The sequence below is a fragment of the Dipodomys spectabilis genome, unplaced genomic scaffold (assembly GCF_019054845.1).
Source record: "Dipodomys spectabilis isolate Male_0828 unplaced genomic scaffold, ASM1905484v1 ptg000173l, whole genome shotgun sequence".
Classification (NCBI taxonomy): Eukaryota; Metazoa; Chordata; class Mammalia; order Rodentia; family Heteromyidae; genus Dipodomys; species Dipodomys spectabilis.
The window spans coordinates 7812323-7838237 of record NW_024870850.1 but is presented as its reverse complement, the minus strand read 5'-3'; the positions used below and the strand labels follow the sequence as shown (position 1 = coordinate 7838237).

The 25915-nt window shown below is 41.6% G+C and overlaps 1 protein-coding gene and 1 non-coding gene across 2 annotated transcripts; both read right to left on the bottom strand.

The window, feature by feature from the left end:
- Positions 1–490: 490 nt before the first annotated feature.
- Positions 491–24622, bottom strand: LOC122119589 (vomeronasal type-2 receptor 116-like). Its single transcript, XM_042693603.1, has 7 exons — positions 24485–24622; positions 23241–23468; positions 13513–13679; positions 8022–8310; positions 6832–7641; positions 4486–4717; positions 491–1410 (listed from the first exon to the last, which is right to left on the bottom strand). Exons 1-7 carry the CDS (start codon positions 24620–24622, stop codon positions 491–493), a joined length of 2784 nt encoding a protein of 927 aa, XP_042549537.1.
- Positions 19712–19797, bottom strand: LOC122119991. Its single transcript, XR_006149613.1, has one exon. It is a non-coding gene; the product is annotated as a small nucleolar RNA SNORD35 (small nucleolar RNA).
- Positions 24623–25915: the final 1293 nt, after the last annotated feature.

Here is a 25915-nt window from a genome sequence, read left to right as displayed (position 1 = left end):
AAGAAAGAATGAGAGATTTTCCAGTAAAATAAACTCAGTAATGTAGCAAAATAGAAAATATGTGAACAGAAATATGCAGCTAGGTCAGAGAATGGACTTGAGTTACCATAATGAAAGCATGGAAATGTTCAACAACATAACTTCCTATACGAGTAACTTCCTATACTAATATAGTGATATTCAAGCAGTGATATAGTATAGGTAGGAAGAATAATTGATACAGGAAAGAGAAAAGAATAAGCACAGTAGATAATGTAGTCATTAGAAAGTATGATAGTATAAAGGACAGATTACACTGGAGGAATCATAAAATATCCAAGTTAGAATGCAAATTTTGGAGGTCTTGTTGGGAATGTGCTATGTCTCTAACATAACCAGAGGAATGAATTAGAGTAACTTGTTTGTTCAAAGAAGTCCTCACAGTAAACTAAGATGTGATACAGATTGCTCTCAGAGCCTCTAAATATTCTAGGCAACATCTATGTTTATCTTAATGTTTGTTTCTTCCAGAACCTGATCTCTCCCTGAACCTGGAGAAAGAATTTCTCTCAGGTCTTATCAGGATGATGTAGCACTTGGGGGCAAAGATGCAGCCTAGGAGACCTGCACTGGAGGCCAAAATGGAGAACACCTCCACGGCTACCATGGCCTTCCCCTTGGTGCTGTGGTAGACAGGCAGGAAGGTGAGCCACACACTGCAGAACACCAGCATGCTGAAGGTCAGGAACTTGGCCTCATTGAAGGTGTCAGGCTGGTTTCTGGCCAGAAAAGCCAAAGTGAAGCTGGCCAGGGCCAGAGAGCCAAGGTATCCCAGGACACAGTAGAAGGCAGTGAGAGAGCCCATGTTGCACAGGATGATGATGTAGCCATGTTCAGATTGTGCATCTTTGTCCACAAAGGGAGGAGAGATTCGCAGCCAGAGGCCACAGAGGGTCACCTGGATGAGAGTGCAGATGGGGATGAGGAGGTTAGGAACCCAGAACAGCAGCCACTGCCTCGTGCTTCTCCCTGGAGCAGTGAGCGTGAAGGCCAGAACCACAGTGATGGTCTTGGCCAGGACCGTGGAGACAGCCACAGTGAAGACCACTGCGAATGTGGTGTGCTGCAGGATGCAGGTGGCTGTGTGGGGACGGCCAAGGAAGAGCAAGGAGCAGAGGAAGCAGCAGATGAGGGAGATGAGCAGGATGTAGCTGAGGGCCCAGTTATTGGCCTTGACAATAGGGGTGTCTTCGTGCTTGATAAACACCCCAAGAACAGCAGCTGTGAGTGCAGAGCAGCAAAGAGCAGTGCAAGCCAGAGCCATACCCAAGGGGTCTTCATAAGCCAGGAAGCCCTCAGTTTTCCTCAGGCAGTGATTTCTCTGCATGTTGGCAAACTGATGATCTGCACACCTGACACACTGCTCCATGTCTGGTGAGGTGTGAGAATCACTATTAGTTTGTGTTTAGTATTTGTCTTTCCTCTCAACCCCCTTCATTCAAGTAGCTATCACATTTCCCCTGATTCACCAGTTGACCAGTAGTGAGTTCAATACCAACAGAGTAACTCTATATCAAAATGCTTTCACATCAAATCTCTTTCTCACATTTCTTCTTTCCCTCTTCCCTTTCCGTTTTTATGTTTATGTTTTCTTTCTTTCCTCCTTCCTTCCTTCCTTCTCTTTCCTTCCTTCCTTCCTTTCCTCTTTCCCTCCCTCCCTCCTTCCTTCTCTAGCTCCTTTCTTCCTTCCATCTGTCTGTCTTTCCTCCAGTGCTTGAACTCTTGCCATGGGATGTTTTTCAGAGTATTCATGCTCAAAACTACCACTCTACCACTTGAGCCACAGCTCCAATTACAGCTTTTTGGGTGCTTAATGGTGATAAAGAATCTTACTGAGTTTCCTGTACATCATTACATCGAAGTTCCATCCTCAAATCTCAACTGCTTAAATCGCTTGGATTACAGGTGTAATATATGATTACCAGCATTATGTTCTGCATTCTTGACAGGTCATAGCACTCTGGCTCTCTGCTACTCATTCAAGACATAATGGAGAATAGAGACTCAGCCCAACCAATTCACTTTGTGCAAGAGGGTCTAATCCAAACCTCAATCTCCTCAATCTCACAAACTTCTTGAGCATTTGATCTGTGTCAAGAACAGTGCTCCTCCACTGATATGATAAGGTCTGGGAAAGATCAGCTGGAGGAGGGAGAAGAGAAATGAAATGGAGATGATAAACTATTTCTGAATCTTTTATATTTGAAGAATTGCTAGCAGCCTAGTGCCAGTGTCAGGCATGGAGTGACCATAACAAAGCCCGTTGTATTATTAGTGCATGCTAAATAGTAAATAACATTTAATTAGAAATGAGCAGCAATAGGCACTCAGAAATGAAAGGCTGTGTTAGGTCCACAATTCCATGATGATTTGCATATCATTTCAAAGATCAACAACTGGTCCTTGATATTTCCTTTTTTTCAGTTTAGCTCTTATTTTCTCCATTTCTCCCTTGTTTATTAAATATATGTTTTATTGTTAAGATACTGTACAAAGTGGTTACAGTTACATGATTAAGGTAATGAGTATTTTCCTATGGAGCATTGTTCCCCCCTTTTTTTTTAATGTTTTTTATTGTAAAAATACTGTACAGAGTAGTTACATTTACATGAGTAAGGTAAAGTGTACATTTCCCTTCTAGGATTTTGCCTCCTGCTTTGTTTTTGCCTAACCATCCCTTCTTTGTCCACATCCCCAAGTACTCCCCCAACAATGCCAAAGTTGTAAATTCGTTTTCAATATAGTGTCTTGTACATCTCCTGGCTAAAATGGGGCAACTGTATCCCTATTTAAGCAGTTTGTTTTTTCCTTGCCCTCCCCAAATTAGGAAAATGTATATACAAGATGCAGGGCACCAAATCCAATACATTGAAAACAGGGGTTATACCATGCGGGTGGAACATACCAAAGAAAGAAAAAAATTACATGGTCATTATAAACGCCCCAATCTTGGCGTTCATTTCACTTAACATCAACTTATATGGTCATAGTACCTAGCTTTTGACCTTTTCTGCTTGTCCTAGACAAACAGTAGGTATTACAAATAATGGAAACCATGGGTAAACATTTTCTTTAAATATAAAAAATGTGATTGAGGAGAGGGGAACATGGGTATTCTCAAGATGAAGTCTGTAATAGATTAGAAAATACAGTCAGAGATGTATGGAGGGGCAGTGGGTGTTTCTTCTAAGGAGAAGTATGGTTAACGTTGCCCTGGAACTCTGCGTGAAGGTGCATGTGTGTTCCTGCCATGTTACTGTAGATCACTCCACTGGCTTGCATGGACTGAAGGGTAGGAAGGAGAGATGGGGAATTTCTCTAACTAACAGACTCACCTGTCACATTAGAAATCTCATTCTCTGGGCAAGGAGTGCAATCAAAACAACAGGTAGCATTTCCCTCCAGAGAGGCTTTCTTGAATCCAGGACCACAGCTCTCACTGCACACAGACTGAGGAGTCTGAGAATATTCATATGAAAGTTAGTGACATTTTATCCTTTCAATTGACATCTGAGAAACTCCAGTGATTTAGGGGAAATGATAATAAAAACACATAATCTTTATATGCACACAGCAAATGAATTTACTGAACCTTCTTACAGTTTCATCTGACATGAGCTGAAGAATATGTGGGGCCTCAACACCCAGCACTCATACTATCGGGAAGTCATGGAGCCTTGAAGTGTTGGATGTTAACTCTATGAAATTAGGAAATGGAAGTTAATCCTGCATCCTATTCTTGAATTATGTGATCTGTTTACAGATGAATAAGAGCATGAGAGGAAAATCACTCAGGGAAATTTCAAACCCACACTCTAAAGCATGGCTGATTGCTGTAGAGGTGCTACTGTACCCAGGGACATTCACATCTCTCTTGGCTTCCTAGCTGTCATGAAGTGGGTGAATTTTACTGGCAGATGCTCATTTCATTACATCCTGTCTCACTAGACTAAGAAGCAACTCTCTATCCAACCATGGTTTGAAATCTCCAGGCAGAAGCAAAGCAAGCCCTTCTGCCTTCTCATTTGATTCCCTCAGATATTTTGTCACAGTGCTGGAATGATGATTCACAGGTGTCATTTAACTTTTATGATATTCACTATGCAAACATAGAACAACATTTTGATCATGATATGTTCCCCTGTTCCTTCCATGAATCTGTTAGTAAGAAACTTCCAGAAACAGAAAGTTTTGAAATGTACACCAATGAGCCATAGTTTCATTGAGCTAACTTTAAAACAGGATAAGCTTACTGCTCATTTATATATAGATCATGCCATTATGGTTAGAAACGGCTGACCCTGGGGGAGAAATAAGGATGTGGTGACATTGCCTAGAAGCATTGTGATCATAACCTGACTTAGGGAATTGTAAGGTCTTTCTACAGCTACTTCCTAAAAGCAATACATTTTTTTAAAAAGAGAGAGTAACAAAAGTAGAAATGACCCACCTTGGTAATTCCTATGGGCCACTCTATCAGATTTTCAAACAAAACCAGTTGTTGACTATGTGGCCTAGATGGAGAAAACTTGCCAACTTTCACCTTTTGTCCCAGACCTTCTGGAGAATTCCAAAAGCTCTTAATGTCATACTCTGCCTCCAATTTCCTTTCCTCATTCAAAACCACTTGGTCTCCAACAGGATTGGTAAATTGGATCTTCTTCAAAAAGGGATGCAGCTAAAAGGGACACATTATAGTATGGTGAAGTGCTTCCCAGTGTTATCACAGAACCCCAGAACAATGGATTACTCTTCATTCCTATCCCCTGATTCACACACAGCACAAGAATCCAACCAACTGTATCAAATGCAGGCCCACAGCAGACTAAACTGTTACCAAGTTCTAAAACCTGGGTATCCAGGATCGGTTGCAGAAACTCAATTTCAAGGGAATGAAACTCTAGCCACATCCAACAAAATAATGAATTATCATATGATAGACCCCAACAGACTCTCTAAATTGCATTCCAATCACTTGTTTTGTGATTCTGATAAGAGAATCAGTCTGAAATATAGGTAAATAATAAACTTACTAGAATCATAGAATATTTGTGACAGCTATGAAAGATTACCTAAGCAAGACTTTGTTCTCTGTGTGTGTGTGTGTGTGTGTGTGTGTGTGTGTGTGTGTGTGTGTGTGTGTGTATGCCTGCCCTGTGGTGTGTTCATGCCTGCCCTGTGGTGTGTTCTCACAGTTTAGGTGCTCAACTCGTTTTTTTTTTTTTTTTTCTTTTCAAAGTAATCATTCGGTCCATTGAGCCACAGCTCCCCCTCTGTCTTTTTGTTGGTTAATTGTAGTCATGAGTGAGCCACAGGTGTGAACCACTTGTGTGTAGGCAATATTAGGTTTTCAAGAACTAGTCACTCTTAGAGGAGATCTTCACTAGCCATACAACAGACAAGGGTCTCATATCTAAAATATACTTGGAACTCAAAAATTAAATGCCCCAATAAGAAATTCTCAAAGAAGCAATTGCCCAATAAATAAGTAGGCTAAAGCCTTAAAGAGAAACTTCTCTGAAGAGGAAAGAAGGATGGCCAATAGACACATGAAGAAATGCTCAACCTCCCTATCCTTAAAAGAAATGCAAATCAAAACAATATTGTGATATCACCTCACTCCAGTTAGAATGGCTAAAATCAAGAACTTTAATAACAACCGATGCTGAGGGGATGTGGACAGAAGGGAACCTTACTGCATTGTTGGTGGGAGTGTAAATATGTTCAAACACTTTGGAAAGTAGTATGGATGTTCCTCAAAAGACTCCACGTAGAGCTCCCCTATTACCCAGCAATCTCACTTTTGGGCATTAACCCAAATGTTTACAAACAGGACCACACTAAAGCTACTAGCATGACTATGCTTATTGCAGCATTATTTATTATAGTTAAGATGTGGAACCTACCCATATGCCCATAGTAGATAAATAGATCAAGAAAAAGTGTTATATATACAAAATGGAACTCTATGCCTCCATCAGAAAGAATGACATTGCACAATTTGTTAGGAAATGGAAAGGCTTGGAAAAAATTATATTAAGTAGAGTAATCCAGGCCCAAAGAAACATAGGTCCCATGGATTCCCTTATTTCCAACATCTAGTATATGTCTGAGTCAAGCAGAAAAGTTCAGATAAGGTGATGTAAGGGAAATGAACCCTAAGATATATATTCAAATGTTTTTTTTCTTTCATGTGATTGTTTCTAACACATTTATAAGTTTATTTCTTTGTTGCTTTGTATGTCCCTCCCCCACAGTATAACCCCTGTATTTGATGTCGGTATAATTTGTGGAGGGGAAGGGGAAAAAGAAATCGTTTAAATAGGCATACAGGTGAACCAATTGCAACAATGGGATGTAGAAGTCGTTATGGAAGGGATGGGAAGGGGAAACAAAGGAGGAGACTACAATGCTTGGTAAGAAATGTGCTCATTATCTTGCCCATGTAATTGTAACCCCTCTGTAAAATATTTTCACAATAAAAAAACTAGTCACCCTTAATCTGTTATTTTAAAAAGGTACAAGGAGAATTTGAATATATCCTATTGAAAAGGGGACGGTTTTTTCCAAACATAGTGAGGATGGGGACAGAAGACACAACATTCCCTTGTCACGGATGCAGCGTTCTTCAAGAACATTGTCTTCACAGCTCTATCGTCACTTCATGGAGAGCACAACAGACTCTCTTGTATTTGCCAAAATGGTGCCAGACAACCCAGTTGCATCTGCTATGAAAGCTTATATAGAAGTTCTGCATGCCTAGAGTAGGTCACCCAAAAGCAAAGCCATTACCTGTGAAGAGAGAAATGCCGTGAGTTGCCCATTGTGCACTCTTGTCTCTTCCATGTAATGAAGAAACATCTGGTGGAGGGCATGGGCCACAGCATACACAGCATTGTAGATGTTGTAACTCTCATCTGACATGGTCATGTCAAAAATGTGCCTCAGCAACCAATGCAGTGTGGCATTGTATGAACAGTGCCCCAAGTCTCTGCAGTCAGACTTAATCAGTAGGCTATAAAAAGACTGAATCCATGACCTGGGAAGGGAGTTATTTGCTGAGTTCTTGGAGAAGGACTCTGTCAGAATAAAATTGGTGAACCCAGCAGTGTTTCTATGATGGTGAGAGAAGATAAGAGGTGCATGGAAAGAGTCAATCAGAAAATGTCTTTTAGCAATAGTCACATCATCATAGGGTGAGTTCAGGACCCAGACTTTGCCTGTAATTAAAAAGTGCCTACATTTAAGAATAAAGCTTAGTAGAAATTTACTGTCCCCATAAATGATAATCACATTGGTTGATAAGTCCATTAGCTGGCGCTGCATCGATAGATCATCTGATATATCTGAAAGGACATTGTAAGTGATCATGTTCTCAAAGGCAAAGCAGACTCTACTCTTGCCCATCTCTTCCCTCAATTCTGAGAGGAACCACATTCCATAGTTTTCTTCGGTGATGAATAGTGCCACCCTGTTCCAGCTGAAATGAAGCATCAAGGAGACCATGGCCAGGGCTAGACCTGAGTCCTTGGCAGCCATCTGATAGACAATACCAAACTTTCCATGGTCACTCAGGAGAGGATCAAAAGCCCCAAAGATGAACTACAAGGAACAAATGGAAACAACATCAGGAAGAGGATGGTCATAGGCAAATCTCAGTCCTGATGTGAATGAAACAACAACTGGTAGTACAGTGGTGGGAACAAAAGTTTGCTTATCCCATTTGCAAAGTCATCTCCCATGTTCTGAAGTCTTTGTAGACATGTACAGATAAGGCTCAGAGTTTTGGATCATCCTTTCCTCTCAACACCCCTCCTTCTATTTGCAGCAATAAAAATGTGTATGTCCCACCCACTTTTGGAGGCTTCTCCCTGTGAGATTATGCATTTAGAAGGGTTTGTGATACCACCTCCTCTTCAGCCTGTTGAGGGCAGGGTCACTGTGGATATGGCTTCACATCTGCCCACCCCTCCCAGCCTCACCTGTGGAAGTTTGTAGAGGTCCAGCAGTGTCCCTATTGGGACAAATGTGCTTGAGGTTCCTGTGAGTGCCGCTATAGCTTTGCTGTCTCTTCTGCAGGTGTAATTAGGGATGTTTTTATTCTTCCCAGACAGCCAGGTGAGTGGATCCTCTAACAGATCAGTACCTGAATAATGCACAGTATAGATCTCAAACCCCAGAGTCATGTTGGGTAGCAGATGGGGATTCTTGTTGATCTCCTCCACAGCCAGCACCAGGGTGAGAAGTAATTGGTATTTCTTTAAGTTGATCCTGCACAGAAATCACAAAATTTGGGTAGGTATACAAGTATTACAAATGATTAACTGCAAATCTCATGACTTTGTTGAATCAAATGTTGATTTCTACACACAGTAATATGTATAGATCCAACCAGGTGGCATTCTAATTTGGAGTCTAAGAAAAGTTCTTAGAATTGGGAGAGTTCCTGAACAGGTTTTGATCAGCATACATGAGATGACTTTTCTTCTGAGATTGCAGAGAGACAGAGAGAGAGAGAGAGAGAGAGAGGCGGGGGGGGGGGAATGAGCCAGCTGGCTTTTCCTCTCTGCCCCATATGGATAAGTGAAAAACACTGCTGTGTGCCGTGACATAGGAGCAGGCCCAGCTTACATCCCAAATCATTTAGTACCTTAAATAAGCTGTGCATATGGAAAAAATCTTAAGAAATTCAATTCCAATTGGGAGCAGATTGTCACCTGAGTTCAGCCAGTATGAACAGAGAGGCAGGGCCTGCTGTGTTAGGAGTAAATTGGAAAGCAGTCTGCTTTGTGTCTGTGCTCGCTTGCTACACCTTTGCCAATGGTGCATCCTTCTGCAAAGAAGTGAATCTTGCCTTGTGAGGAAAGTAAAGAAATCACAGAAGTACAAAATCCATTTGATGTGGTAGAGGCACACTAAGCTGACTCAGAGTATCTCATCATTCAAGGGGATTCCTAGAAGCAGAGCAAGATGACAGCCAAGGAAGCTATAACATAAAGATTGCCTCTCCCAACAATGAACAGAAGAGAGTAAGGGAGTGTGGACTGGAAGATACTTCTCTAGTAGAACAAACAACAGGAAAGGATGTGTGAGAAAAAGGGGAAGAAGCCATCTCCATTTTCCTCCCCATTAACAGCATTAGTAGCTCATTATGGACTGAAACCCTCCGACATTGCAGGGAGGGAGAGAATTAAAGTTAAATCTCAGCACCATCCCCATACACTGAGACCAGTGCTGGGGATGTGCTTATAGTTTCTACTCTTGGGTCCAACCTTTAGATTGTGCCTCTAGAACTGGTTTAGGACAGAGAAGGAAGACACTGCCTCAACCTCCCTCCTCCATTCTCGTGAACGACAGCAGCTGTGGGATACAACCTTATAGTGAGCAGGGCAGAAGATTTGGTCACAGTTTTTCTTAGAACCCTTTGTCAGGCATGTCATGATTGGACCAATTATCCAGAATAATCTAGAGGCACTGTTTGGTGCTAGCACCACAGCTTCCATTAGAATCTTTCAGGAGGTTTTGGAAAGTAGCTGAGGCAGAACCAAATGCCATTTGCATCAGTTTCCACCCTGAGTGGAGTAGGGTGACACCTGTCTTCTTGCTTAGCGTTGTGAAGCCACTGTGGCTATGTGACTCTGTTGTTATCTGGCTCAGTCCAGTCTCGTTGCACAGTGAATAATTTCAGGGACCACTGCCCTAGAAGGACAGTGCTCAAGATGGCACCAGGCAGGAACTGAAGGCTCTCTAGGAATCCAGTGTGCATTAGTCTACATCAGCATAAGCTAGATTGTGGCTTAAGTGTATCCACATGACAATTTGGGCTTTGGGGATGCTAGATAGCCTGAGTAGATGGTGATGTTCACCAAGATGGTCCTGTGGCTTGCTTTTATTTTTTGTTTGTTGTGGGGCTTGAACTCTAGGCCTGGCATCTGACCCTAAAATCTTCACCTTAAGACTAGCTCTCTAGCACATGAGGCACAGAGCCACATCTGGCTTTTTTTTTGCTTTACTGGAGATAAAAGTCTCACAGTCTTTTCTGCCTGGGATGGCATTGAACCCCGGTCCACAGATCTCAGCCTCCTAAGTAGCTAGAATTCTAGGCGTCAGCCACCTATGCCCAGCTTGTGGCTTCCTTTACAAAATTTACCATGCTGCTGTAGCATTGCATGGTTTTCCATCCCAATTATAATAGGTAAGACAGGGAAGTAAGATGGTGATATTTTCCCACAGCTTAGTTTGGGCTAGGTAATAGCATTAGAACTGTGCCATTACCATATAGCCAGGACAGCCTCTGGCAGACTTTGTAATAACCTCAATACCTGAGAAAGTCATCTACAACCAGACAATCTGAATTCTATATTAGCTATCACTAATTGTATATTGTTGTGGGCATCTTGGCTCATGAGCACACCTCTACCACATTCAAGCTGAGTCAGTCTTAGTCCTCACCCAGCACTGTATTGGTCTTGATCTCAGTAGACTGAGGATGCTGTACTCAGGCAGGATAGACTAAGGAAAATGAGGCCTGGTTAATGCATTCCAGGAATTCAAAAACTCAAAGCTTAAAGCTTGTCCATCTACTTCCCTTAATATTAAGGTAATGAAGTCATTTAGGGGAAAATGGAATAGAACAGATTAGTAAAAAATGAGGTCTGGGAAGCTCACAGTAAACAGAGAGCTATTCATCCATCTAAATAACTTAATATTAAGGGACCAAAGTCATTGAGCACAAAAAGAAGCTGGATAAATTAAGGAAAAAAATGAGTTCTAGAGAAGGCAACTCAGAAACATGTGATTTAGAAACACAGGGCTAGTATCTTTACTTCAAAGAGAGGCAACAGGTTGCATTGCTTCCTGAGAGATGCATTTCTCATCATATGAATTATCAGTTGTCTTGTAGGGCAAATGCCTTCCCCCCAAAATGCTCCCCCAAAACATATGCAACATCCTACGCCAAATATAGACAACAGCACACCTTCCTTCCCTGTCATCTGGAAAGAATGGCCAAAACATACAGAAACTCAGAAAGTGTAACACCAGGAGTGATTAGTGCAAAGATGACAAACTGATGTTTGTGTAACTTTGAAGTCAGACGTCCTGCCTTTACCATCTGTATACCCCTGGCAGCCCAAGAGCTGTGTGTCTCTCCTCAGTTAGAGTGTGTCTTTGCCTTTTTGTTTCCTGTTTGTCTACCTGCTTGTTTGTTTTCTTCCTTACTCAGGAAAGCTCTGCCACATTTTCTTACTGTTGTGACTTGTCTAGAATTTCTTCTTCTGTGATCAGAGTCCAAGATCCCAACTGAAGAGTCCCTACTTTTAGAGGGAAACTTCATTAACCTTCATCAGTTTTGGTGACCCTGTTGGTTAGTATTCCAGGTGTAATAGAGTTCTGGTGGCCACAGCTGTGTCTAAGGCCTGTTCCAGCACACAGATCTTGCTACTGCTAGGCAGAATCCCTGTGGATGAGGCATATGGGCCTCCTGTGCACCCAGGAGAAGGCATATTTGGACCCATGACTCATTGGGGTTCTCGTGAGGTTTTTTGGACCACAGAGTATTTGTCACCAAAATTGCTTTTGGTTTTCTCTGCTGCTGAAGTGGTTTATTGCCTACAGCTGACTTCTCACAGTCCCTGAGCTCCCTCTAGTGTTGACATTGTGGAAGTCACTACAGACTCAGGAACACTGAAGCCTGCATGGAATTTCTGGAAAGACAGGCACAGACTGGTATAATTCGGAGACATTTGAAAGGCCAGATGGTATCACATACCAATATGAATCAAGAATGTTCCAGAACGACGAGTTCTCCTAGCATTCAATATAATCATTTTAGGGAAATTCTCATAGAGAGAATCTCAACTTCATGGATGTTTGCTGATGTCATTGTGTGCAATGTAACTGAGGCTTGACATCTAGAATATCAGTAATACTAAATATGAACTGGGAACTGGTGGCTCAGGCCTGCAATTATAACTACTAAGAAGGATGATATAGGAGAATTTTGTATTGTATTCACTTTCGGCAGTAATGTCTGTGACACATTTTTTGTGCAACTCCACAGAAACTGTTGCAGAGCTGTAGGTCAAGTGGTAGAGTGCCAACCAGGACAGAAAAAATGCCAAGGAACAGCCATAAGGACTTGAGATGATGCCTGAGTACCAGAGTGTGTGTGGACATGCACACACACACACACACACACACACACACACACACACACACACACAGCTCAATTTGAGAATGGACAGTGAAGAGGATAGCTCTGACATCTCCCACCTCCCATGGCGGTACGTTTCTAATGCTGGGTTTACACATGAGCCCCATCTTTCTCACTCACTTCCTCACCACACTAATTTGGGTTCAGTATCTCTCATAAGTCTCTCATGGAATAAAGTATTCCTCTCCTGAACAAACCCCATACAGGGTGTTTCCACACAACTTGTCTGAGAAGATTCATTCATGACTTCCCTAGTTTACAGTGAATTGTATAGATCTGAAAGTAGTGAGCTCACCTGGGTCAAATGCATGAATGAAAGTGTGTATAAAACATATGAAAAAGCCAGGCACCTTTGCTCACACCTGTCATCCTATCTATTCAGGAGGCTGAGATCTGAGGAACAGGGTTCAAAGCCAACGAGGGCAGAAGAGTCCATGAGACTCTTATCTCCAATAAACCACTAGAAAATTGGTAATGGCACTGTGTTGCCAGCAATCGAACACTTGTCTTAAGCTGAATTGCACAGGGACAGCATCCAAGCCCAGAGTTCAAGACCCATTACTGACAATATATATGAAAAAAAAACATTCAAATCTAGTTTAGGAAGTTATTGGCAGGGAACAATAAATAAGGAATGGAAACAGAGTTTCTGGGAATGACATAGGAGACAGGCCAAGACATGGATAGCAGGACAGAAGCTTACTTACATTAGTTAAGGAGAAAAAATCAAATCTGTCATGCATCTCTTATTACTGATCTGTCCAGCAGCTCCCCATTCCCAGCTTTGCTGACATGAAATAACCCCAGAAACAGAAACTGCAGGTCTATCCTAAGAAACATTGCCCTGAAAGAGGTCCAAACATTGGTCCTGTTTTAAGAAGTATAAAGAGCAGAATGGATTGAAGATTCCCTGGCCTTTGTCCTATGGATGGGGACATTGCACTTTAGTGTCTTTGTATGGACTCTTGGTCACCCCAGTGACCCTGAGTAACAGTGATGAGTGGAGGAGTCACAGTGATGGTGGGGTGGTCGGGACATCTCTGGAAAGGGGAGTGGAGTGGAAGACAGAAAGCAAAATCTGTACACTTGGAAGAAAGAAAAATATTCATTGGGAACACCTGAAATGAAGTAGAGCTGTTGTAATGAGGGCAGTGTAGAAGATGCAGAGCACATAAGTGATTGTGTCCAAACTTTCCCCATATCTGACTGTAACACAAAGAGAAAATTCAAAATTTAAGAAAATCCAAGAAATCACTTACTGAATGTTCTGTTGCTGCAGGGTAGGGTCATTCAAGCCTTGAACGACCAATTCCCAAGAATAGAGGGAGTAAAATTCAGCAATGACCACATCTCCTTTGCTGCATGCTACGGATTTCTCTGTGCAAATGTGTCTGCCATCTTCAGAGAAAGTGATCAGGAGAGGATGCTGGAGAAGAAGCAGTGTCAGAGCCACAGGGAACATTGCTGCTGCTTTGACATGGAGCTGTGTTTCTGGATGCTGACTGTGCCTGCAGTGTCAGGTGGGCGTCTAAATGGATCTTCAGTTTTTGTGGCTTCTTGATACATGGAAGGCTTCCACTGTCCTAGAGGAATACAGAGCCCATTCTGCCCACTGGCTCTGCATCTAGGGCCCAGATTCAAGGTCAAAACAGAAGTTAGAAAACATGTGTACCATTTTCCTCTCCACACCCTCAGGACCATGATTTCATCCAAGACAGTAGATAATGAAACTCCAGGGATGGATTCCTCTCTTGTTGAGTTGTTCACAAACTTGTGTGAAAGCAAAAAGTTGAAAACAAAAAAAGCACAACCAATCAAGGGTCACTAAGGATGATGGGAATGGATGACAGCAGTGGATGCCATGTGAAGGTCAAATGATCATAGAGCGCCATGGCCAGCAAAGGCCCAGTCAGAGTTCTTGGAGCACCATCAAAGATGAGGATGGGCAGGCTCACAACCTAGGCATAAGGGAGCCACAGAAGTTATGTGAAATGACCCATTCAGGTTTTTATACCAACTGCACATGCATAAGAATTCAGAAGAGCTCAATGTATTTATTTACTGCTGCAGGTATTACCAACAGTGTCCCGGAATTCTACCATTACAGATAAATACTTCAAGGTCAATGCACTTTTCCAATTAGACATTTGCACTCTGAACCTTGAACTTCTTCAGTGCTTGCATGTTGTTGACCATCAGACTGCACCTATCAATATATTGGCAGTCCACTGTTAGACAGAGATGTTCCATGATCTATGACTTTCTGGGAACATAGCAGGCCTGCACACTGAGGATCCTGGTAGATGTGGGTGTATGGATGGGTCTTGCTGTGCTGTGTCCACATCATGTCCTGAGTGCTCCGGGAATTCTTGTTCCCACTTTGACAACCGCGTGGTGCCAGCTCTGTCCATGTCTCCCTACCTGTCTTCTCTATTAGTTCCTCATACTAGAAGTGATACCAAGGTCACAGCATAGGGTCCTGCTCTGCATAGACTTCACCATGGTGGCTGGTTCTGTGAACTGGCTGCATATATTTATGAGGAAGGTCTTGGCAAATGTAAATTGGAAAAGTAAGGATGCAAATGCTAGTTGGTGTTGGTAGCCAGCAAGACCTTGCAAGAGCATCAGTGCTGGGGCCTAGCCTGACTCGGGCTCTGAGGTACAAATCTTTGTTGCTTCTATACCCAGGATTATCGGTATGAGCAACCTGTGGCTGCCTCAGAGGACAAACTTTTATCCCATTCTCCTCATCTATTACTCTAACTATTTCTGTTCAGTCTGCCCAAGAGAACAGGCCCTCCCCACTTCCTCTTCACCTGCCTGAAACCAGTAATCACCTGTCAATCACCTGACTGGGAGTCAGCAAAGGACCCCACAATCTGAGGTCACTTCCTCATCCATGGAGGTCATTTCCTGGACCATCCTGGTCACACTTCCCTAGGACAGTGAGAAGTTCCCCAGACTCTGTGGTCACTTCCACATCCGCTGTGGTCCTGGCTTACCACAAGTCACTTTGTCTCTCTTTTTATTTTCTTCTTTTTCCTTTTCCTCTGTCCTCTCCATGGGCCTCCATCTCCTGAGGGTGGGCAATTTGCCTTTTCTGCCTGAACCGTGTATCAAGTTTCCTTGCTGGAGAAGCTAACAATTTCTACTTCATTGTCATTGGTGTCTACTCTAGTACTCTAAGCCTTCTTCTCCCTACATTTCAAAAATAAGAGAAAACTTGGGGATCTGTGTTGCCTCTATCTGTCTGTGTGCTTTCTTTCTGTATGTCTGTTTGTCTGTGTGTATTGTAAATGTGTTGTACGGACGAGTTACCATTATGTAAATCAGGTATTGAGTACATTTCTGTTTTTACAATGTTACCCAGTTTTTCCCTCCCTACCCCACCCACAGGTTGTATGCTTCATTTTTCAAATGGTGTCCAGTATATACCACTGCTGCATTTGTCAGGGTGATTAACTGAACACGATGTTCTCCACTTCCACCCATATTCCTGACTCAAACATATAATTGCATACTCAAGACTCCTTGTGTCTGTGTGACTCAATTTACTTTTTCCATTCATGTGTTGATTGGAACAGAGCCTGGTTCTGCAATCAGCTTCTAAGTAGTGTCATAAACATAGACATAACAAACACCCATACTAGTGTGTGTGTAATATGCATGTAATATTATATCTTTTGTCATATTATATTACCAATGGTGTTATAATATTCCTTTTGGTCACATCCCCATTAGTGTCTGTTATTATTAATTTTCTTGATAACTAATCAACTTATTTATTACCAATTATTTTATAATAAGCTTTATTTTATGAAACTCAAAATGTACTCATCTGCTACTTACTTGAACATTTTGTGGGTATAAAAATTGAAGATGGGAAGTGGTGCTGTGACTGAAGTGGTAGAGTGCTAGCCTTGAGCTGAAGAGCTGAGGGACAGTGCTAAGGCCCAGAGTTCAAGCCCCACAACACACCAAAAAAAAAAATGAAGACTGTTTTTGCTTTTGAAATCATTTTGTATCCAAATGAAACCAATTTGTTTCATCAATTCCCTTTCTCAAGACTTTCATTTACTACATAGCTAGCAAGATCAATAGAAAGCCCACGGATTGGGAGAAGATCTTTACTAGCCATACAACGGACAAGGGTCTCATATCTAAAATATACTTGGAACTCAAAAAATTAAACCCCCCAACAACAAATCCTCAAAGAAACAACTGCCCAATAAATAAGTGGGCGAAAGACTTAAAGAGAAACTTCTCTGAAGAAGAAAGAAGGATGGCCAATAGACACATGAAGAAATGTTCAACATCCCTAGCCATAAAAGAAATGCAAATCAAAACAACATTGAGATAGCACCTCACTCCAGTTAGAACGGCAAAAATCAAGAACTCTAACAACAACAGATGCTGGAGGGGATGTGGACAGAAAGGAACCTTACTTCATTGTTGGTGGGAATATAAACTTGTTCAACCACTTTGGAAAGCAGTATGGAGGTTCCTCAAAAGACTTCACATAGAGCTCCCCTATGACCCAGCAATCCCACTTTTGGGCATTTACCCTAATGTTTACAAACAAGACCACACTAAAGCTACCAGCACAACTATGTTTATTGCAGCATTATTTACCATAGCTAAGATACGGAACCAACCCAGATGCCCCTCAGTAGATGAATGGATAAAGAAAATGTGGTATATATACACAATGGAATTCTATGCCTCCATCAGAAAGAATGACATTGCCCCATTTGTTAGGAAATGGAAAAACTTGGAAAAAATTATATTAAGTGAAGTAAGCCAGGCCCAAAGAAACGTAGGTCCCATGGTTTCCCTTATTTGTAATATCTAGTATATGTATGAGTCAAGCGGAAAAGGTCAGATAATGTGATGTCAGGAAAATGAACCCTTAGATGTGTATTTTAATGTTTTTTTCTTTCATGCATGTGTTTCTAACACATTTATAAGATTATCTCTTTGTTGCTTTGTATGTCCCTCCCCCACAGTGTAACCCCTGCTTTCACTATATTTGATGTCAATATAACTTGTGGAGGAGATGGGGAAAAACCAGTTGTTTAAGGATATAGGTGGACCTGTTGCAACAATAAGAAGTACAAGTTGTCATGTCCAAAACGAGCTTTACAACGTTGGTACGGGGGGCGGAAGGGGGGGAAAGGGGGGGAAGGAGAAGGATTGGGATTAGGGGGGGAGGGGGGAAGCTGGGAAGGGATGTGAAGGGTAAACAAAGGAGGAGGCAGCAATGCTTGGTAAGAAATGTACGCATTATCCTGCCCATGTAACTGTAACTCCTCTGTACAGTATGTTCACAAATAAAATTAAATTAAATTAAAAGAAAAAAAGACTTTCATTTACTAACTTCCCTTGGTCATGAGATTTGAACTCTGGGTCTAGGTGCTGTCCCTCAGTTTTCAGCTCAAGGAGAATGCTCTATCCCTTGAGCCACAGCACTGCTTTTGGTTTTCTGGTGGTTAATTGGAGATAAGAGTCCTAAGGAGTTTCCTGCCTGGGCTGGTTTTGTACCCTGATTCTCAGATCTCAACCTCATGAGTAGCTAGGATTAGAGGTGTGAATCACTCTCACCTGGATTCCTTACTGAGTTTTTAAAAATTACATGTTTAATTAAATCTTTGAAAACATTTGATCTCAAAATGACATTTTTAAAGATGTAAAGTAGTAATCCTTAGACAAACTGGTTGGAAATTGATATTTCCCATTTGGTTTTAAAGCAGGGAGAACAGGAGAATCACATGTAGACTGACATTGCATGAAGAGTCCAAACTTAACAAACTTGAGGGATCTCAGACCATCTCTTGGTGTTTTCAAAATGCAGCTGATTGCATCACTTTACATATCACTCTTGTAACTTTCTTCAGGTAATATTTAAAGGAAAGCAACTTTTAGTTAAAAACACTCATATATTGGCCTTTTGGTGTGTAAAGAATTGAGTAATAATAATAATAATAATAAAAGAATTGAGCAATAGCTGGGAGTCACTGGCTCAAACCCATAATCATAGCTACTCAGGAGGCTGAGATTTGAGGATCATGGCTCAAAGCCAGCCTGGGCATAAAACTTCATGAGACTCTTAATCTCCAATAAGCCACTGAGAAAACTAGGAGTGGTGCTGTGGCTCAAGTGGTAGATTGCTTGCATTGAGCTGAAGAACTGAGGGACAGAGCCTAGGCCTAGAGTTCAAGGCCTGTGACCGACAAAAAAAAAAAATAGAAAAAAAAAGAATCCAGTAACATAAATTAGGTTTTACATTGAAGTAAATAACGAACCAAAGCCAGGAAAATTTAAACGTAGTTTCTACTTTTTTCTTTGACTCTTAAAGGAAACGACAATGGGAAAAATATGTATGTAGAGCAAACTGCACGTTATCTATCTGACCCATATCTATAAGAAAGTAGAAAATGTGAACACACACTGCAAGATTGTTTTGTCAAAGGATTCCGGGGGGGCGGGGAGGAAGAAGGCAAGTATGAGTTTGGATGAGTTAATATTGCCAAGAAGTGGCAAAATAAGAGAAGTAAAATAAGAAAACCATAAAACTCAAGGCAATATTCTTAGCTTTGGATGGTCTCAAAGCCAGTTAGAAAATTTCTACCTTCTATCCCTTTGGCTGGTGGAAGCTACCAGTCCATTGCCAGATCCTCCTGGGAACATATGCAGATACTTCTGGATCACAGTACCCAGTCTGGTTGGTCCATGAGCCATTCACCACCTGTTAGTGCAGGAGTGCGGCTTCTGCCTCTGGGAGCTTCCAGATCTACCCCTACCAGGCCAACCAACCTAGGGTGCAGGCCTCACCGGGTGCATCAAGCGGTCCCCAGACATGACAAGCAGCATGTCTAAGCTGCTTAGCTCCTGCACATGCTTTGGCACCTCTGGGGAAGACGGGGCACAGGGTCCTGCTCTGGAAGGGGAAGGATACTCCCAGCATGCCCTGGGGCATGGGGAAGTGAGCATCATAAGAAGGAGACCTGGGCCTTGAGCATGAGGGGCTGCATGTGGCTAGGGCCTTGTCCGTGTCTGAGGGTTTGTTCAGCAACACCAACTCAGGGCAGATCCTGAGCAGCAGGTCCAGGGAGCACGGGTGGGATCCATAGCCTATTCCTGCTATTCTGGCCCCTCTCCTGGTTGAGATGACTCACCTGCAACGTATGGGCATCTCTTTTCTTTTTTTCCTGCTCTGGCATATTTGGTTGGTTTTCTTTTTTTAAAAAATTTATAAGTTTTTTTTATTGTGAAAATTCCGTACAGAGGAGTTACAATTACATGAGCAAGGTAATGAGTACATTTCTCATCAAGCATTGTTGCCTCCTCCTTTGTTTCCCCTTCCCATCCCTGCCCTTCCATCTCCCCACCCTTCATCTCCCACCCTTGTTTGGCTTTCATTTAATATATTGGATATTTTTTCTCTCCCTGCATTTTTATTTCCTGGTATCTGCTGAGCCTTTGACATCATTGGCACTGCCCACAGTGGCATCCACAGACCATCGTGAGAAAAGACATCACTTGCTTTAAAAAAAATTAAAGACAGGATTGATGGTTTTCAGAGTTGGGTCCTGGGAAGAAACGGGAATAAAAAATTAATTTATGGAAAAAATCGTGTGTGTGTGTGTGTGTGTGTGTGTGTATGTGTGTGTGTGTGTGTGTGTGTGTGTGTGTGTGTGTGTGTGTATACGAGCCCTGGAAATCAGGACCCAAACTCCCTTTCTTGGCTTTGTAATTCACAAGTGGCATTTTACCATTTGAGAAATATCTCCCGTCCTGTATTTTTACTTGTAAGTTAAAGATGGAGTCTCATACACTTTTCTGTCCAGGCTAATTTTGAACTGTGATCCTCAGATCCAAGCCTTCTAAAGTAGCCATTAGTGTCTGACTTGAAAAAAATTGCGTGTATAATATTGAAATTAATAATGAATTTAATAATAGACTTCCACAAGAATGTGAAAAGTTAATACAGATGACTCAAGGTTTAGTCAGTATTTTAAAACAGTAACACTTTTTCTTTATTGAGAATAATTACATAAATTTCACAGTATTGTGGCATAGTGATACTTAGCTGAAGTCACTAACATATTTCAACCTTCACAATGCATCTTGTCATTGTCTTCATCTACAAAGCTTATGAACTCTGCAGACTTTAACAATAAAACTGTTTCTCCCAAATCAGGTGATATGTTCATTTCTTTTCTTTTGCTCAGGATCAGCTGTTTCCACTTTCTCTCGCTTTCCCTCCCTCCCATCACCAGCCTTGAGTTGCTTAGTTCACTTTCATCAATGACCAGTGCAGCTGATGGGCCCCTCTGTTGTATTTTTTCACCCATTTTCCTGTAGTTCTTTGACCTCCTCTTAGCTTCCCTTAGATGTGCATGCTTATACACCATATATGCGGTCCAGTATATAGAGTCATCTAGAAACTATATAACAAATTAGGAAGCCAACCTTTGTTTCTTGTGTCTTGTTTACTTTGTCATATCTCATTGTAAAACAGTAACACTTTTAAGATGTGTAATTTAGTCCAATCAAGAGGTGATTGAACACCACTGGATCTGAAAAATGTAAGTAGAAAATAAAGCAGTGGAAGAAAGGACACACTATCTTTTGCCAGCATGGCTAAAGAGATCCCCTCAAAAATCTAGTGTTTCTGTTGTTCTCTTTTCTCCTCTTCTTCCATTTCTATTTGGGTGTCCTTAGAGATTTGGTCCAATATGATGCACAAATTGACTCATTGTGAGCTCTGGGCATTGATTTTACCAAGGTCCTATGGAAGTCAATGATGAGCCCATCCTTCCTCTCCTTTACTTGAGTAAAGGAGAGACAGGTATAGGTTCCACGCTTGTATCCTCTGACACAGAGGCTGGCAATGGCCAGCTTCTGGTTCGTCAGTCCTGAGGATGGAGCCTGAGCTTTCCTTGGGCTCCAAGCTTGAAAAGATCTTTGGTTCTTTACCCCTTGGTTGTATTTAAAGGCAGAAGCAGCTCTACCTAGTAAGTAATGATGTAATTGATACCTTAAGAGTCTTGGAAATATCACCTATTAATCATACATAAGAACATAATTGCTTTGGGTAGCCAGCAAAAATTATTTCACACTTGTATTCACAGTTCACCAAGATTTATACGTCCTTAGTTGTGTTTGGTTAGCAGAATGGGTAACCAATGTTTTTTTTCTACCTACACTGTACTGGCTCTGTTTCCTGTTGAAGTCTTCCCCTACCTACAATACATGTATTATTCTAAACTCTTTCTGAGTACTGAAAAGGAACTGTTGCAACAATATTAAAGGCCTGGACCTCATTTATCAAAACAGCATCAATGGTGGGGTGCTGGAGGCTTATACCTGTAATCCTAGCTACTCACAGGCTGAGATCTGAGGATTGTGGTTCAGTGCCAGCCCAGGCAGGAAAGTCTCTGAAACTATCTCCAATTAATCACCAGAAAACCAGAAGTGGTGCTATGGCTTAAGTAGTAGAGCACTCTCCTTCAGCTGAAGAGCTCAGGGACAGCACCCAAGTCCAGAGTTCAAGTCCCAAGACTGACAAAAAAATAACAGCATCAATGATATTATTCAGAACTTCCTATTTTTTCCAAGCTATGATCTCTGTCTTCTGTTTGTTCTTTTTATTTCATATGCTTCAGCTTTCTGTACTTCACAGTGAATTTCCATCTTGGCCACCTAAAGAAATGAAAGTGATCTGATGTTCTTATGGGTTTTGTTTTTTTGGTGCTGGTTCTGATAGTTGAAGCCAGGGTCTGGGTGTTGTTTCTGAGCATTGTTTTTGTGAATACTTGAACCATGTATACATTCTGACTTTTGTTGGTTTACTGGAGATAAAAGAATCATGAACTTTCCTTCCCAGGATGGCTTGGAACCATGATCCTCACATATCAGCTCTCTGAGGAGCTAAGTTTACAGGCCTAAGGCACTGGCACTCAGCTAAGTGTGAGCAATTTTAATGTAACTTGTGACTGTTTAAACACAAACTGTTACAACTGTGTTTGCATTGGGCTTGCTGCTAATGGGCAAAAGACATGAGATCAGAATCATTCTGGTACGTTGTCCTCTTTGACAAGGTAAACATTCATTTTATTTTCCTGAGAATCCAAGAACAGGTGCCTTATACCTTAGACTCTTTCCTTAGAAATGACTTAATACTAACTTCCTTTACTATTGGAGTATGATGAATGTATAAGGGCAACTTCCTATTAATTATTAGCCCCAAATTGTAAGTTTATACTCAATAAAGGGCAAAAAATTATTGGATTTGAAGTTTTCATTTCTCTAGTGGGCAAGTGATCAGATATTTCATACAGTTTGTTGTAGACATTTGACATGGCAGTCTAACACCCATTTACTTTATTAACTTAAGCTGTTTTGGTTCTCCTTGAAGTTTTATTGTAGTAAAATTCATCAACTCCTCTGCGTTGAATACATAGTTGTCCAACAATAGCAGCCATTACACAAGCACCTACAGATCAGTGAGCACTCTCTTCTTTGATTCATTGTAAATGGAATAATCTGTTGGGCTTCCAGACATTTCTATCTTTGTGCAGATACTTTTCTGTTTTCCAGCAATGGCCCAGCAGAATTAGAGGCAACACTGTGTGGGTGACATCTCTCCACTGAGCCACAGCTACAGCATTGAATGATGTCAAGATCTCTGCACTCAGAGGTATGAGCTTGCTTGTCCTTTGGACTCCTGACTGTATAATGCAGTGGTGGCCTGACAATATTCCCACTTCAAGCTCCTGAACACTTTTGATGTCTTAAGGGACTCTTCTGAATCATTCTTGTTCTCATAGAATTGTAAAGAACACTGAAAGTTATGGAGTCTGTCGTATCTAATGTTTTTGTCCTCTCTTTCGGGTTCTTTTTCTCTTCTTATAAATGATTCCATTTCTCCATCCTGAACAATACATTAAAAAAAGGAGAGAATGGAGATGTATAAATGACCCACCTTGGTAATTCCCGTGGGCCACTTTATCAGATTTTCAAACAAAATCAGTTGTTGGCCATGTGGCATAGTTGGAGAAAACTGGTCAACTTTCACCCTTTGTCCTAGACCTTCTGGAAATTTCCAAAAGCTCATAATGTCATACTCTGCCTCCAATTTCCTTTCTTCATTCAAAATCACTTGGTCTTCAACAAGATTGGTAAATTTGATCTTCTTCAAAAAGGGATGCAGCTAAAAGGGTCACATTACAGTATGGTAAAGTGCTTCGCAGAGTTATCACAGGACCCCAGAACAATGGATGCACACAGATTTTCCTTCCTTCCCACCACATGATTCACATACATCACAGGAATCCAATCAACTGTATCAAATTCAGACCCACAGTGGACTAACTTGTTAAGAAGTTTCTAAAACCTGGTTATCCAAAATGGGATGGAGAAACTCAATTTCAAGGGAATGAAACTCTAGCCACATCCAATTAAGTATCATTATTTGGTTAGAATTCATATTAGAATTCATTTTATATGACAGTCTTCCATCATCTCTTTATAATGAATTCCTATCACTTATTTTATGATTGTGATCAGAGTCAGTCTGAAAACTAGATAAACTATAAACTAAGCAAAATCATAAAATACTTATGACAACTATGAAAGATTACCTTAAGCAAGACTTAGTTCATGGTGTGTATGTGTTTGTGTGTGTGTGTGTGTGTGTGTGTGTGTGTGTGTGTGTGTGTGTGTGTGTGTGTGTGCCTACCCTGTGCCTCAACCAAAGGGCCAAGGCACTTAACTTAACGTGTTTTTCTTTTTCTTTCAAAGTAAGCATTCCATCCATTGAGCCCCAATTCCACCTCTATCTATTTGGTGGTTAATTGTAGTCAGGAGTAAACCACAGGTGTGAGCCACTTGTGTCCAGACAATCTTAGGTTTTCAAGAACTAGTCACCCTTGATCTGTTATTTTGAAAATGCACAAGGAGAATTTGGATATATCCTATTGAAAAGGGGATGGTTTTTTTCCCACAGAGTGAGGATGAAGACAGAAGCCACAGCATTTCCTTATCTTGGATGTAGCGATCTTCAAGAACTTGTCTTCAAAATTCTACAGTCATTTCATGGTCAGCACTATAGGCCCAGTGTCTCTTGTATTTTCCAAAATGGAGCCAGATGCCCTGTACTATCTGCTATGAAACCTTCAATAGAAAAGCTGCATGCCTAGAGCAGGTCACTTAAAGCAATGCCATTACCTGTGAAGGGAGAAATGCCCTTGGTTTCCCACTGTGCATTCCTGGCTCTTCCATGTGACGAAGAAACATCTGGTGGAGGGCATGGGCCATGGCATACACAGCGTTATAGATGTTGTAACTCTCTTTTGACATGGTCATGTCAAAAATATGCCTCAGCAACCAATTCCTACAACCATTGTAGGAACAGTGCCCCAAGTCTCTGCAGTCAGACTTAATCAGTAGGCTATAAACAGACTTAATCCATGACCTGGGAAGGGAATTATTTCCTGAGTTCTTGCACAAGGTCTCTGTCAGAATAAAATTGGTAAACCCAGCAGTGTTTCTATGATGGTGAGAGAAGATGAGAGAAGCGTGGAAAAAATTAGATTTGCATATGAAGAAACTCTCAAGAAATTCAATTCCATTTGAGAGCAGATTGTCCACCAGAGTTCAACCAATATCAGCAGAGATGCAGGGCCTGCTGTGTTAGGAGTAAATAGGAAAGCAGGCTGCCTTGTGTCTGTGCTCGCTTGCCACACTTTTGCCGATGGGACACCCTTCTGCAAAGAAGTGAATCTTTCTTTTGTGAGGAAAGTTAAGAAAACAAAGAAGAGCTGGGAAGGTGGCTCAATGGTAGAGTGCTTGCCTTGCATGTATGAGGTCCTGGGTTGGATTCTTCAGCACACATAAGCAGAAAAAGATGGAATTGGTGCTGTGGCTCAAGTGGTAGAGCGCTAGCCTTGAGCTGAAGAGCTGAGGGACAGCTTCCAATCCCAGAGTTCAGGCCCCACAACTGGCAAAAAAAAAAAACAAAACAAAACAAAGAAATACAATTCATATCATGCAGTAGAGGCAAACTAAGCTGACTCAGAGAATGTCATCATTCAAGAGGATTCCCCAGAAGCAGAGCAAGATGGCAGCTGACAAAGAGAGAATATAAAGATTGCACCACCCAACAAAGAACATATGAGAGTCAAGTGGTGTGGACCGGAGGGTACTTCTCTAGTAGAACAAAGCAACAGAAAAGGATGTAGGAGAAAAGGTGGAAGAAGCTATCACCATGTCCTCCCTATCAACAGCATTAGTAGCTCATTATGGACAGAAACCCTCCAACATTGCAGGGAGGGAGAGAATTAAAGTTAAATCTCAGCACCCTGCCCATACACTGAGTCCAGTGCTGGGGAAGTGGTTGTAGTCTCTACTGTTGTGTCCAAACCTTTAGATTGTGCCTCTGGAACTGGTTTAGCACAGAGAAGAAAGACACTGCTACAGCCTTACTCCTCCTATCTTGTGAATGATAGCAGGTACGGGATACAACCTCCTAGTGAAGAGGGCATAAGAGTGGGTCAGGGTTTTTCTTAGAACCGTTTGTCAGGCATGTCATGGTTGAACCACTAATCCAGAATAAACTAGAGTCACTGTTTGGTTCTGCCACCCCAGCTTTCATTGGAA